This window comes from Elephantulus edwardii, unplaced genomic scaffold, assembly GCF_000299155.1.
Source record: "Elephantulus edwardii isolate Elephantulus edwardi_28Jun2011 unplaced genomic scaffold, EleEdw1.0 scaffold00054, whole genome shotgun sequence".
NCBI classification, from domain to species: domain Eukaryota; kingdom Metazoa; phylum Chordata; class Mammalia; order Macroscelidea; family Macroscelididae; genus Elephantulus; species Elephantulus edwardii.
This window is the reverse complement of record NW_006399804.1, coordinates 13,541,814-13,557,047: the sequence shown is the minus strand read 5'-3', so window position 1 is coordinate 13,557,047 and position 15,234 is coordinate 13,541,814. Positions and strand designations below refer to the sequence as shown.

The window sequence follows — 15,234 nt, the reverse complement described above, 5'->3', positions numbered from 1 at the left end:
CTCAAAGTAATATTTTGGCTCCTGTGGGTTCGGTTTAATTTTCCTCAGCTTCAGCTTGAACTTGCATATGATTAGTTGGTGGTCTGTTCCACAATCAGCTCCTGGCCTAGTTTTCACAGCTGATATTGAGCTTCTCCAATGGTTCTTTCCACAGATGTACTCAATCTGATTCCTATGTATACCATCAAGTAAAGTCCATGTATATAAGCTGCATTTATAAAAAAAACCAAAAACCAAAAACAAAACATATTCATAATATTTACTACCTACAATGTTTAAATGTATCTGAAAGTGCAGAGGTAAATCACCAACTCCCAAAGACTGATCATTTATATAAAAATACTGATACTAGAAGGCAATAAAAATGATCCATGCAAAAATTGAGGTGTGTGACTTATGACAGAATCAATTTAGAATGGAGGTGTTGAAACAGAGCCAGGGACTACATGTATAGAATTTTGTGCATGATTTTTAAAGAGTTTAACTTCTCAAATGTACCTTCAGGACATGATCCACCTGTCAGTTGGATTTTTGTAACACATTGTTCTGCTGTGATGGGAACTCTGGTGGCTTGATCCATAGATAGTACTGCTGTTAATCAGAAATTTGAATCTCTGGCAGTTGGAATCCATCAGCAGCTCGTCAGAATAAAGACAATCTCTTCCTGTGTGCTTTCTTCAAAAGCCTGCTGGAGGGTTAGCTGTGAGTCAGTTCCTGCTGGAGGGTTAGCTGTAAGTCAGTTCTGACTCTATGGCAATGTGTGAGTGAACTCTACTGTTAAGACTGTGCATTTTTGGAATTTCTTATAAGCATCCTGTCTATATCCTACTATTTGACATTTTCCAATACTCTGTTACGCATTCAATGGTCTCAATATGGCACTGAGTGGTGTTTTATAGCTCTTCCAATTAAAAATAATTTTGTCTTAAGTCATGGTACACTTGCCTTGTGTGTGCTTTAAAGTTGCATCATGTATATCTCACCTCATCAGACAACTGCTGGTCCTTTTTGCTGGAGGCAGATAGTGAATTTCATACCCATTAGTTTAACTGGTCTTTGCCAAAACATCCAGTTTTCTGTTTTACTCATTAATCTGTAAATAATGTCTTAATATTTTCCTATTAGTTGAGTTTTAGCCAAATGACACTATTTTGCTACATTTTACTGTTCATCTTATTTGTGTACTTAATTTTGTTTTATTTGAATGTGACACCTTTTTCTACTTATCTGACCATTCAAACTTTATTTTAATAACATCATAAAAGTATTTCATACTCTCTTTCTCAATTAGTATTCTTGTTTGATGTAAGAAATATTCCTGGCATGTAACTTGATCTCTTTGGCGCTTTCATCTCCCCAAACTGTGAAGATTCTTCTGATTGTTTAATATGATGTAATCTAAGAATTATAATGGTTGGTACCTCTTAATCTTTAGGGAGCTCCAATGGCTCAGTGGTTAAGAACTTGGTTGCTAACTGAAAGGCCAGCAGTTTAAATCCACCTGTTTCTCTGCAGGAAAATGACAGGGCAAGCTGCCTTCTAACCATGGATACCGTCTGTTGAAATTCCATTTTGTACTAATAGTATTTCTAATTTTTAAACTGACTCAATGGCAACAGGTACATGGGGTACAAGGAAAAGACAGTAATTGAGAAATCTGGAAAATCAAGTTCATTTTCCATTTTGTCATTAATTATCCAGGAACCTTAAGAAATTCCTTAACTTTTGTTGCCTCTGCATCTATAAATAGGGCGATCATAACTTCTTTAAAAATGTATGTGGAAGTCCACTTTCAACTTAAAAAATCAGGCTGTCATTATTGTTTTATATTACTATTATTACTAAGGGTTTTCTCATTGCAGATGAAAATTTGAATTATGCATAGCCAATCTTGTACCAGTGGTGAAATTGGCAAAGACAAGTTTTTAAGATATGTGAGAAGGTGGAAAATGTGGTGAATTTGCCCAGCCGTTTAGCATTAGCAAAAGACAGTTTTGGCAGAGCAATTACTTTTCCATCCTCAAATATACTGTCTTCCTTTCCACAGAAACGATGGAAGCAAGACGTCATATGTTTAACATCTTTAAACATTAAGAGAGGAAAAAAGAAAGAAATCTCACCTTCAAAACAAATAAACAAATTTTGGAAGGGGCCCATAGGCTTTTAGGTCTAACATTTCACTGTCCTAAGAACTGTAAACATTACAGGACCCCAGTGAGCCATGGCCATGATCTCATTGGGACGTTGGCTCCATGCATCTCATACCATGCACCTTAGGAAGTTTTTGGATCAGAGGCAGATGCGATCACTTTTGTTATTTTTCCCAGTGTGGCCCCACTGTTATGGCTTACTGTCTCTACCAATAAAGCAGCGAAGGAGTCAGGAAATAGTAAATTCTCTGAGGGGTCGATGTAGAAATAGCAAGGCAGAGTTGGCTCTGTGAACTGATCTCATCAACTTATATTCCATCACACTTGGTTAATATTCTTTTCTTTTTAGCGTTGGTGGCAGTGACTAAGTCTCCTAACAATATCTCACACCTCACCAGTTGCCACCCAGTTGACTCATGACTCATGGTGGCCCCATGTGTGTTTGCATAAAGCTATGCTCCTCTGAATTTTCACAGACTGATTGTTCCAAAGTAAATCCCCCTCCCAAACAAAGAAACAAATCCCTAGCCTTTTCTTCCCATTTGAATGGAAATTCAAATCCACCCACATCTGGATGGATTTGAATCTCAATTTTTTTGGTTAGCAGTTAATTGAGTTAATGACTTACCACATCTAGGGACCCCAGCTTAATTATATATATATTGCACTATGTACCAAGATGAATGTCAGATGAGACTCTGAATATTGCATTAGAGTGCTGAAAAACCAAAGCTAAATGAAGAAATCAAGAAATCAAAGAGCTGAACAGAATATGTCAAAGTGGAGCTCGGGACGAAAAAGCAAGATACTATAATGAAATATGCAGAGATCAGGAGTCAGAAATCAAAAGGGCTGAACTTGCTCAGCGTTTCTTAAGCTGAAGGAGTTGAAAAACAAACTCAAGCCATGAGTGGCAGTACTTAAGGATGCTTTCGGTAGAATGATAAATGATCCAAGAAGCAATAAAGGAAGATGGAAGAGGAGTCACTGTATCAGAAACAATTAGCTGACACTGAAGAATTTAATGAATAACATATGAGCAAGAGCCTGTGGTGATGGAGGAAGTTCAAGTTGCTCTGAAAGAATTGGCAAAAAACAAGGCTTCAGGAGTTGACAGCATACCAATTGGTTTATTTCAACAAACAGACGCTGCCCTGGATGTGCTCACTAAGTTGTACCAAGAAATATGGAGGACAGACAGCTGGCCGACTGACTGGAAAAAGTATCGATATTTGTTCCCATTCCAAAGAAAGGTGACCCATCAGAGTGTGGAAATTATCAAACAATATCGTTGATATCACATGCAAGCAAGATTTTGCTGAAAATTATCCAAAAACATTTAGAACAATATGTCAATAGAGAATGGCCAGATGTGCAGGCTGGATTTAGAAGAGGTCGTGGTACTAGGGATATTATAGATAATATTAGATGGATCTTGACAGAAAGCAAAGAATACCAGAAAAATGTCTATCTGTGCTTCATTGATTATGCAAAGACTTTTTTCGACTGTGTGGATCATAACAAGCTATGGCTGACTCTAAGAAGAATGGGAATCTCAGAACATTTGATTGTGCTTTTTTGAAATCTATACTTGGACCAAGAGGCAATCAGAAGAGAGCAAAGAGACACTACATTGTTCAAAATCAGGAAGGGCATTCACCAGGGATGTTTTCTGTCTCCACACCTTTTCTATCTGTATGCAGAACAGATCATCAGTGCTGTATAAGGAGGAATGTGAGGAGGAATGTGGCATGAGGATTGGTGGAAGAATCATCAACAATCTGCGTTATGCAAATGACACAACCCTTCTTGCTGAAACTGAGGAGGACCTGAAGCGCTTGCTGCAGAGCATCAGGGACTGCGGCTTTCAATACGGATTAAAGCTCAACATCAAGAAAACAAAGATTCTCACCACTGGATCAAGTGGCAGCGTCAGTATGGATGGTGAAGATATCGAGATAGTTAACAGTTTTAGTTTGTTTGGCTCCATAGTCAACACTCTTGGTACCAGCAGCCAGGTAATCAAGAAATGAATTGCATTGGGAAAGAGTACTGAAGAGCAATGATGTCAGGCTGGAGACCAAGGTGTGCGTGATATGGGCTATAGTCTTCACAGTTGCCTGCTATACATTGGAGAGTTGGACAGTGGCTAGGGATGATAGAAAGAGAATTGATACCTTTGAGCTGTGGTGCTGGAGAAGAGTGTTGAATATACCATGGATTGCTAGGAAAACAAATAGGTTTGTCCTGTAGAGGGTGAAGCTGGAATGTTCCTTGGAGTCAAGGATTCTGAAGCTTCATCTGACATACTTTGGGCATGTTACAAGGAGGGACCATTCCTTGGAGAGGAGTGTCATGCTGGGGAGAGTGGAGGGACAATGCAGAAGAGGAAGACTCTCGATGAGATGGACTGATTCAGTGACTGGGTTAGTGGGGGTAGGTATGTCAGAGACAGTAAGATTGGCACAGGATAGAGCAGGGTTTAGGGCTGTTGTACATAAGGTCACTATGAGTCACAAGTGACTTGACTCCACATAACATCATCAACAACAAAAACTATAACCAGGGAACTCTATCGCTGTAGACCGTAGGACATTATACTGCTAACACGAAGACAGCACCTCTCAGGTGGTTCCAAGCCACCAGAAGCTCCTTGGGAGAATGATCGGCCACCTCCTTTCCTGTGCTTTCCAGGCTTGAGGAACCCACTGGAGGGTAAACTGTGAATGGGTTCCAACTCCACAGCAAGGACAGTGTGAGTGTAAGCCGAGGTGCACCTGACTGAAGCTATGATGGTCTCTACTGCTTCATATTCACATGAAAGTCGGAAAGTGAAAAAGGCATGCTGAAGAAGAGTATATGCCTTTGAATTCTGATGTTGTCTGAGAATACTGAATATACACCATGGACTGCCAAAATAATAAACAAATCTGTCTTGGAAGATGTTCAACCAGGGTGCTCCTTAGAGGCACGGATGGTGAAACTTTGTCTCACATACTTTGGACATGTTGTCAGGAGGGTCAGTTCTTGGAAAGAGATGTCAAACAGGGAAAGTAAAAGATAGGCAGGGCCTTTTGGGGTTAGCAGTGCAACTTCCTGAGGACTAGGCCACCAGATCACCTTTATAACTCACATCTCTCTCTGTTTCTATCTCTCTCATGCTAAAGCAAGCTTATACATACACAGAGATTATTTGTAATTTGGGAATAAACTCAGTTTGTCTTTCATGCCACTGGTTTCTGCTTAAAAAAAATTACTTTAGTGTGTTGTTTTTATTCTACCTTTATTTTTATCTAGGATGCTGGAGAAATGGTCCGTTCCTTTGTTGGTGGTTTGGAACTTGTTGTCAATTTGCTGAAATCAGACAATGAAGAAGTTTTGGCCAGTGTATGTGCTGCTATTACCAATATAGCAAAAGATCAAGAAAACTTAGCTGTTATTACAGATCATGGAGTTGTCCCTTTACTGTCAAAACTAGCAAATACAGTAAGTAACATACTTTTTTAAAAAATACTTGTCCTAAATTATCATGAATTGTAATAAAAACAATGAATTTAAAGCCAATATTCAAACTTACAATTCATTGCTTACGAGAGCTGTGATTTTGGTCAACTTCTTTCATTTTTTTTGATGATAATATGTACAAAAAATGTATTTTAAACTGTTCTATTCCCTGGTGAAATCACGTATGCCATTATGGACTGCCACCTGAAAGTTAGGTGATTGGAATCCTACAGTCGCTCCAGGGGAGGAAGACAGGCTGTCTCTTCTCAAGATTTACAACCTTGGAAATCTGATGTAGAGTTACTGTGAGTGAGATTCCATTCACATGCAATGATTTTTAGTTTAGATGTTAATATGACAGGACTTTATAAAAAAATAATTACCATTGGCAAGCAAGACAATGACAAATACAGGCACTGTTATCTACATTTTGGGTTTTTTGTTTTTAATTTTTTTATTTTAATTGTGATGTTAATGAAAGTTTACAGAAAAGTTGGACTTCCAGTCATTCATTGATGCATTTTCCTCCACCCTGCTTTCTTTCTCCTCCACAGTTAACTTTCTTTTATATATATATTCATTCATTGTTATCTAAGTTTTAACTCTCATCTGTTCAACTAGCATTGCCCCCCCTTTTTTTTGTCCTTGTTGCTTATTTTAGGAAATTCTTTTCTTCACCGGGATCATCACTATCATTATTCTTAAATCTGTGTTAATAGCCTTAAGTTAAATGGACCTCCCCCAGCATAGAAAGCTTGGATTGATGGCATTTGTTTTTAAGCTAGAAGTCTTTGGCAAAATGGTAATGCTTATGTACAGCTATGCCAGATGAAATAAGTAGGCTTAAAAGACAATGACTTCTCCGTGATCAGAAGTATTTGAGCAGAGCTTGGATGACCACTTGGAACAAATGCGATAGATCCGAAATTCAAACATTAGAAGGAAGCTTGGTCTAGAAGACTTTTTAAAAGACCGTTCAAATACTCAATTCCTAAAATTAATCACCAGTTTCAATTAAGGACATCTAGTTGTTGCCTGGTTCAGCAGAACTCTCATTGCTATTAAGCTGGAATCAACTCATACCAGCGAGATTTCTGAGTCTGTATTTCACACAGGAGAAGACTGCTCATCTCTCTCTCAGGAAACAGCAGGTGGATTTGAACCGCCAGAGAAGCAGTACCTATGGGTTAGCAGTGCAACTCCCTCTGGACTCCACCACTAGAGCAGTAGTCGGAGTCAGGAGAACACTATACTTATTAAAGAGAAAGCAGAATCCTTCTCAGTTATGCAATACTTATGTGGTGGCCTGCCTAGTGGCGAGAATCTGCACTGCCAATCAGGACACGTGGGATAAGGAGGGGCAATCTCCTCCTGTGCAATTTGCAGCTTCAGAAACCCGCTGGGGGATCAATTACGAGTCAGTTCTGACTTGGTGGCAGAGTTTGAGTTGCAAGAGAAAGAGGGGCAATCTCCTCCCGTGTGAGTAACTGCCCCTAAAAACCTGCTGGAGGGTCAGCTATGGGTCAGTTCCGACCCCATAACAAATAATAACAATCTTTACAGAAGCAAACTGCCATGTCCTTCTCCTGTCAAAAAGCTGGTGGATTCACATCACAGACTTTTCAGCTAGGGGCTGAACACTTTAACTACCATGTCACCAGTGCATCAGAGAATATCTAACAATCTCTGTATTTTTTTAAAAAAATTATTAAATAGCTTAGTGATCTGTAACTTCATGATGAATGTACTTACTAGGAAATCAAGGTTTGAGCAAAATGATCTTTGTGCAAACTCTATCCGAGAGCTCAGGTGTGGTCCTTAAGGGTTGTGCCGCTAATTTAACAATGGCACCACTCTGGCAGTTTGAATCCACCCCCCACTCTGTGAGAGAAAGATGGGCAATCTCCTCCCACATGATTTGCAGCTGCGGAACACCCCCTGGTGGGCCAGCTATGAGTCAGTTCTGACTTGAGGGCAGTGAGTTGGAGTTGAACTATGAGAGACCTGATCTGTGATTGAACTGTACCACCAAGGTGCCCCTTAGAAGCAAGGATCATTGAACTTCATCTTCTTTGGGTCCTTGGAAAAAGGCATCATGCTGAGCAAGGAGGAAAGTCAGACCCTCAATAAGATGACTGACACAGAGACTGTAACAGGGGGCTTGAGCATATCATGAGGATGGCGCAGGATAGGGCCAGGTAGGAAACTGTTGTTTATAGGGTTGCTCTGAGTCATAGATGACTCATAGCACCTAACAACAATAGTATATCAAGTTCAGAAAATGAGACAGGTTAGAGCCTATGCTCCATTGAGGACTCCCTAAAACACACATTCCCTTTGTTGTTATTGTGTACCATAGAGTAGGAACCCACCCACAGCTGACCTTTTGGCGGGTTTTCAGATAGTTAATCATACGGAGTAGGGAGAGATTGCCCATCTTTCTCCCACAGAGCAGCTGGTGGCTGGCCTCAAACTGCATGTCTTCTGGATTGCAGAGAAGCTTCTTGCCACCTAAGTAGCCTGCGAATCCTTTCTTGACTCACTCCCATCTTAATTGGTAATAAAAATCAGGCAAATGCCTTTACCACAATTCCTTCTCACCTTTTCAGAATAATGATAAACTGAGGCGTCATCTAGCGGAAGCGATCTCCCGTTGCTGTATGTGGGGCAGAAACAAAGCGGCCTTTGGCGAGCACAAAGCAGTGGCTCCACTCGTGCATTACCTGAAATCAAAGGACACAAATGTACACCGTGCAACAGCTCAGGCCTTGTACCAGCTCTCAGAAGACATCGATAACTGTATCACCATCCATGAGAACGGTGCAGTAAAGGTACCGTGCAGTGACTTTGTGCGTCCTACTTAGGTGAATGTAGTCTGAAAAAAATCTAAGTAACATTAAGGTTTTATAAAGGCATTCAGGAGATCCAGGTTATCAGGATTATGCTGCAGAAAAGTTGTATAGAGCCAGGCTTCTTCTAGATGGAAGAACATAAAATGTACTTAACAAAAGAAATACTTGTTCTATAATTTGAATTTTGCTCAAGCAAATTCACAGTTCATGGATAATCAGTTGTATCATCAATTTTATTTAACATATTGTTTACTTGTTGTTGTACTGTAAAGTTGGAACTGACCCATAGCTGACCCTCCAGTGGGTTTTCAGAGGCAGTTAATCGCATGGGAGGAGATTGCCCATCTTTCTCCTGCGGAGCAGCTGGTGGCCTCGAGCCTCAAGCCTCGAGCCTTTGTGACTGCAGTGTAGCTTCTTGCCATTAGGCCACCAGAGCATGCAAATAATAAAAGATAGTCATAGCCAGATATTTTTATTGTAAGATGCAATTAAGTCCATTTTTATTCATGTTGGCCCATGTTACAGAGTAGAACTGCTGTGATCCTTAGGAGCAGATTGCCAGGTCTTTTTCTCCGAAGCTTCTGGGTACATTTAAACCAACAACCTCTCAGGTAGCAACCGAGCATCTAACCATTGTTCCACCAGGGCTCCTTCGTATCTGTATAAGCACCATGGAAATAGCAAAAAAGTTGGCTTGTCATTGAGACTCAAGTTTCTATAGTAACAAAGGACTAACTGCTTTATTTGCTTATTTCAATAGCCTTAACCGTTATATGTTGTTGTTTGGTGCCTCGAGTCAAATATGACTCATAGTGACCCCATGAACAAAAAATCTGAACCTAGTCCTGTCCTGCACCATCCTCACACTTCCTGACACACAAGACCCCATTGCAGCAGTCACTGTGTCAGTCCACCTAGTTGAGCGTCTTCCTCTCCTTCGCTGACCCTCCACCCTTCTCAACATCATGTCCCTCTCCAAGGAACAGCACCTCGTAGCAATATCTCCAAAGTATGTGAGGTGAAGTCTCATCATTCTTGCCTTAAAGGGCACTCTGGCTGCACCCTTTCCAAGATGGCTCTCTTGGCCATCCATGGCATGTTCAGTGCTCTTCTCCAATACCACAGCTCAAAGGTGTAAATTCTTTTTCTTATTCATAGTCAAGTTCTCAGGTGCTTAGCTAGTAATTGGAAAGGCTATGGCCTGAATCAGATACTCCTTAGTCCTCAAACTGACATCACTACTCCTCCATAATTTGGAAAGGTCCCTAACTGCAGATTTCCCCAGTGCAATATGTGCCCTTGTGTCTTGACTGCTAATACCAAGGGAATGTGGTTTCCAAGCAAGATGAAGCTATTGACAGTTTCCATCTCCTCTCCATTCATCATGGCACTGCCTAATGGTCCGGTGGTAAGAATCTTTGTTTTCTTGATATTGAGATAAAATCCATGCATTCTTTGATCTTCTGCAACAAGTGCTTCAAGGCCTCCTCACTTTCATCAAGCAAGGTTGTGTCATCTGCAAAACAAAGTTATTGATGAGTCTCTCTTCTAATTCTGATGCCACATTCTTGTTCATAGAGTCCAGCTTCTCAGATAATTTGCTAAGCAGATAGATTGAACAGGTGTGGAAATAGAATACATCCCTGGTGCACTCCCTTCCCAATTCCAAACCATGCAGTGCTCCTCTGCTCTGTTCCCCAAATAGCCTCCTGATCCAGGTATAGGTTTCTCATGAGCACAATAAAGTGCTCTGGGATTTCCATTCTTCTCAATGTGAGCCACAATGTGTCATGATCCACACAGTCAAACACCTTTACATAGTCAATAAAACACAAATAGACATTCTTCTGGTATTCCTTAATTTCAGCAAGGATCCATCTGGCATCAGCAATGATATCCCTGGTGCCACAGCCTCTTCTAAATTCCACTTGAACTTCTGGCAATTCCCTGTCTATATACTGTTCCAGCTATTTTTTAATGAGCTTCAGTACTATTTTGCTTGCATGTGATATCAATGATGTTGTTCAATAATTTCCACATTCCACACTGGATCACCCTTCTTGGCAATATGAAAAAATATGTACCTCTTCCAATCCATTGACCAGACAGCCTTCCTCCAGATTTCCTGGCATAGACTGGTGAGTGTATCCAAGACTGCATCTGTTCATTGAATCAAGTCAATTGGTATCCTATCGATTCCTGGGGCCTTATTTTTTGCCAATATCTTCAATGCAACTTCTACGTCCTCTTTCATTACCATTGGCTCCTTTTCATGTGGTACTTCCTAGAATTCTTCAGTGTCAATCATTTTTTTTTTTTCAGGTACAGTGACTCTGTGTATTCTCTCCATCTCCTTTTGATGCTCTCTGGTTAATTCAATATATAACCATTATATAGGAGTATACAAAAATGGTTAAGTGCTTGACCATTAACTGAAAGGCTGACAATTCAAATCCACTCAGAGATACTTAGGGTGGAAAGAAAAGACCTGAAGATCTATGTTCACCTAATTAGCTCCTGAAAACATTCTGAAACAATTCTGCTCTAACATATGTGGGTAACTGTATCAGAAGTAACTGTTAGAACTGAGTTATACAGGAAGAATTCCTGCCCACAGACTGTGATGTAATTACACACTGAAAATCATGTAGAGCTTCTTTCTGAATTAAATGTTTTGATGGCAAAAAAATGAAAATAATTATAATTAACAACATAAATGTATTATGGGAGGGAAACCCTAAATTTAAAGTAGTTTGTTTACTTCTATGCTATTATATTGCTCTTTATTACCCTGATCAGGGCTCTTTAGTAGTTTGTTTACTTCTATGCTATTATATTGCTCTTTATTACCCTGATCAGGGCTCTTTAACGATTTATCTTTTGAGATGTATGGCTAAGGTAGGTTTTATCTTTCAGACAAAATTATTAATGTCTATAGTTAAATATATCTAATAAAATAGAGATGTGGCAAATATGGAACACCTAAGGATAAGAGACTTAACATTCCAATATTATCTGGGGGTAATTACTTTCATTTATCTTTCATAGCTTTTACAGTTCAAGAATATTATGCTAATTTTCCTGAAATTAAACTTAATTTTCATTTAAGTGTGTACACTTTTCCATTATAAGTCTTTTTAGATACAAATTAGTTCCTACAAGCAAAAACTTGGTATAAAAAACACATTTTAAATTAAGCACCGATTTTTAAAGATAAATATAGAAAATATATTTGAATCTTAACTTCAAATTGCTCTAGATTGATAAAAATGCTGTAACTTTGATATGACACACTTCTAACTTAAAAGTTTATATTCTATAATGGGGCAAGGACTTGTACAACCTAACATGGTATACAGTATAAACTTCAAAACAAAAAAATTGAAGCTGTAAAAATTAAGTAGTCTGACATATAACTAACATATGGCTAAAAAATTGCCAGATTTAGATATTTAGGCTTCTCAAAAGTTTTATCTAAAATTTAGTAAGTTTCACATATTTTAGATCAGTTTATTTATGTCCCACATGCATATGCAAATCTCAATTATTTTATCTACAGAAAGTTAGTAGATGATCCAGAATCATTCATGAATTGTATTCTGCAGTGTGAAATGTGTTCATCAGCTGAGATCTCCAGCCTAGAATGTCTATTATATTGGAGAACTTACTCATTGCTGGTGAGTCAGAATTGACTCCTAGCTGACCTGCCAGCAGGTCTTCAGAGGCTGTAAATCCCAGGGGCGGAGATTGCCTATCTTTCTCCCTCACAGCTGCTAGTCGATCCAAACTGCCAGAGGAGTGCCATCTTTGTGTTAGTATTGCAGCTCTCAAAAGACTGTATCCCCAGGAGACATTCAGAAAGGGACAGTAAAGAGAAAAGGAAAGCAAGTGTAGGGGGGGGTTTGACTCTTTCCTGGGCACAGTGGTCATTCAGAGTTAGACATCTTGCCTTCTATTCAGGAGAGAGAAGTGCAATTTCCAGCCAGTGCACCTCGTGCACAGCCATCATGCCTCTGTCAGTGGAAAAGCAGCTTTCAGTGAAGCTTCCAGAGTATGATTAGAGGAAAAGACCTGGCAGTCTACTTCTTAAAAAAAAAAATCACACACTGAAAAATTATATGCAACACAACAGTCCAAAACACAACCCGTCATGGGGATTCTGTCATGCATGAGACCACCTGTGAATCAGGGGCTGAGTCTGAGGCAACTAACAACATCACATATATAGTTAGCTTGAGCTTGTTGTTGAGCCTGAGCTAGAAGGAGTGGCACCAAAAAGCCAGGACTCTTAGAGCCGCAGGAGCAGTCTAAGGACCATCAGTAAGGAAAAAGACATTGAGAAATATTTGGTGCATTTGAAACCAAACCAAAGTCACTGTCATTAAATCAGTTCCAGTTCATAGTGACGCTCTATCAGGTTTCTAGTTATGAGAGGCATCTGCCCATCTTTCTCCCTCAGAGTGGCTAATTGGATTAGCAGTCCAATGTGTTACACACCATCCCATCAGGGCTTCAGGCAGTATTCAGGCCCTTTCTCTTTACAAGAGGGGAGCTCTGGTGGTGTAATCCATTGGCAATTGTGCTGCTAAACCAAAGGTGGTGCCTCTTTGGTGCTTCAAATCCACCAGTGGACCAGTGGCTCCACAGAAAAAAGATAAGCTATCTCTTCTCATATGATTTACGGCCTCCCAAAAATCTGTGAGAGCATCAGCTATGAGTAAGTTCCTGCTCAACAGCAAAGAGAACTGAAAATCTCATTTGTGTTGCTGCACCTGTCTGTGGATTGCTATCTTTGCTGTTCCACAGCATTTCATATTTGGCCACATTTATTTTAAAACCCTAACTAAACCCCTTTCCTGCAAGTTAATTCTGCCTCATTGTAATCCTCCATGGAGTTTACAAGGCAATAGATTTTTGCTTAAAGTAACTGCTCATCTGTCTCCCTCTAAGCAGCTGGTGGATTCAAACTACAGTCCAACACGTAGCTCACTGTTCTTCTCTTACTGGTCCTTAAGCTTCTCTGCCTTGCCAAGCAGTCTCGTCTCTCCAAGCTCATACTCATGCTCAGATTCAGAGAAGAGAGTAAGGGAGAGGGTGATTTCACCTTCAGGTATATCTGTGCTGATAAACCCTCAGGTAAGAAAAACATGGCGTCTGGAAGATTCAGTTACTACCTGTGATATGCACAGCATCCTTGCTTGCTGAAAGCACAAACTTGAAGTACTTCCTGATGCAGATCAAAGACTAAATAGTCTTCAATATAGATTATATGTCAACATAAAACAAAAAACTTTGTAACTGTGTCACTAATCAACATCATTAAATGGAGAGAGTATTACAGTTGTCAAGGATTTCATTACACTTGGATCCCCAATCAATGCCCATGGAAGCAGCAATCAAGAAATCACATAACAGGAGCTCTGTTGGCTTAGTGATAAGAAGCTGTGCTACAATCCCAAAGGCACACAGTTCAAATCCACCAGTTGTTCCATGGGAGAAGGATGGGTAGTCTCCTCTCATGTATTTACTGCCTCTGCAAACCTGCTGGAGGGTCAGCTATGGGTTGGCTCTATTGTTGTTCTACAACAACAACAACAGTCACCTTATCTAGAAGCTTCTTTATCAGATGAATAGGCCTAATCCTAAAAAAAAAAATCACATAACAAATATATTGCATTTTGCAGCTGTGTTGAAAAAAAGAAAAAGACCTCTTCAAAGTGTTAAAAGTAAAGATATCACTTAGAGGACTAACGTGCATCAAACCCAAACCAAAGTATTTTCAAACCAAAGTATTTTCAATTGCCCCATATGGATTCACAAACTAGACAATGAATGAGGAAGACAAAAGAATTGATGTCTTTGAAATATGGTGCTGGAGAAGAACACTGAATACACTGTTGACTGTTAGAACAATCAGATAAGTCTTGAAAAAAAAGCACAGCGAGAATGCTTCTTGGAATCGAGACTGGCAAGCCTGGTTTCATAAGCTTTGGACATGTTAGCAGGAGGGATGGGATCAGTCCCTGGAAAAAGGATATCATGTTTGATAAAGTAGAGGGTCACCAAAAAGAAGAAGCCCCTCCATGTGACAGATTGACACAGCATGGCTATAATTGTGAGATGGTCCCATGGCCAAGCATCTTGGTCTATTGCGCATGGGGAGTTGGAACTTGTGCAACAATACTGAATACTAACAACAGAATGACCTTCAGGAGACCATAGGGAGAGCTAACAGTTAACATGCTCAGCTGCTACTGAAAGACTGGAGAGGTTCAAGTCAACTTAGAGGTACCTCAGAGAAAAGGCATGGGTGTCACTCTAAAAAAATCAACCCCCCAAGGACACTGGTGGTCAGCTTCTCCCCTGGCACCTATGGAGTAATTCAGGAGCATGTGGCAAATGGCCTGGTGGTTTTGGTTTAAATCATCTACAGAGAGTACTGAGCCATCGTGTAGAACTGCCAACATTTCTGACTATGAAGCAGATAAAAAGATTTATCCACTATTTTGTCAAATCCCTGGTTTTGTTCTGAACTGCAACAACATTTTTCTTGTCAAAACATTCTCGCTGTGCCTGTCAAAGGCCAACTGTCCATATGTCTGTCTGTAAACACTTTTTAATTTCTTCAAGAGATGGCTGATGTTAAAGAATTGACATTTATGCTATAGTGGCAGTGAAGGGACAGGATTAGTTCACTTTCCAATGAGCTTAATTTGAATTGTACATCT

General features: G+C 39.9%; 1 protein-coding gene across 1 annotated transcript in view; it reads left to right on the top strand.

The window, feature by feature from the left end:
* ARMC4 (armadillo repeat containing 4) overlaps positions 1–15,234 on the top strand; it is a 279,552-nt gene that overhangs the window by 201,086 nt on the left and 63,232 nt on the right. The window contains exons 17-18 of the mRNA XM_006887089.1: positions 5,448–5,636; positions 8,264–8,485. Coding sequence (XP_006887151.1) covers positions 5,448–5,636; positions 8,264–8,485 — 411 coding nt within the window. The remainder of the gene's footprint in view (positions 1–5,447; positions 5,637–8,263; positions 8,486–15,234) is intronic.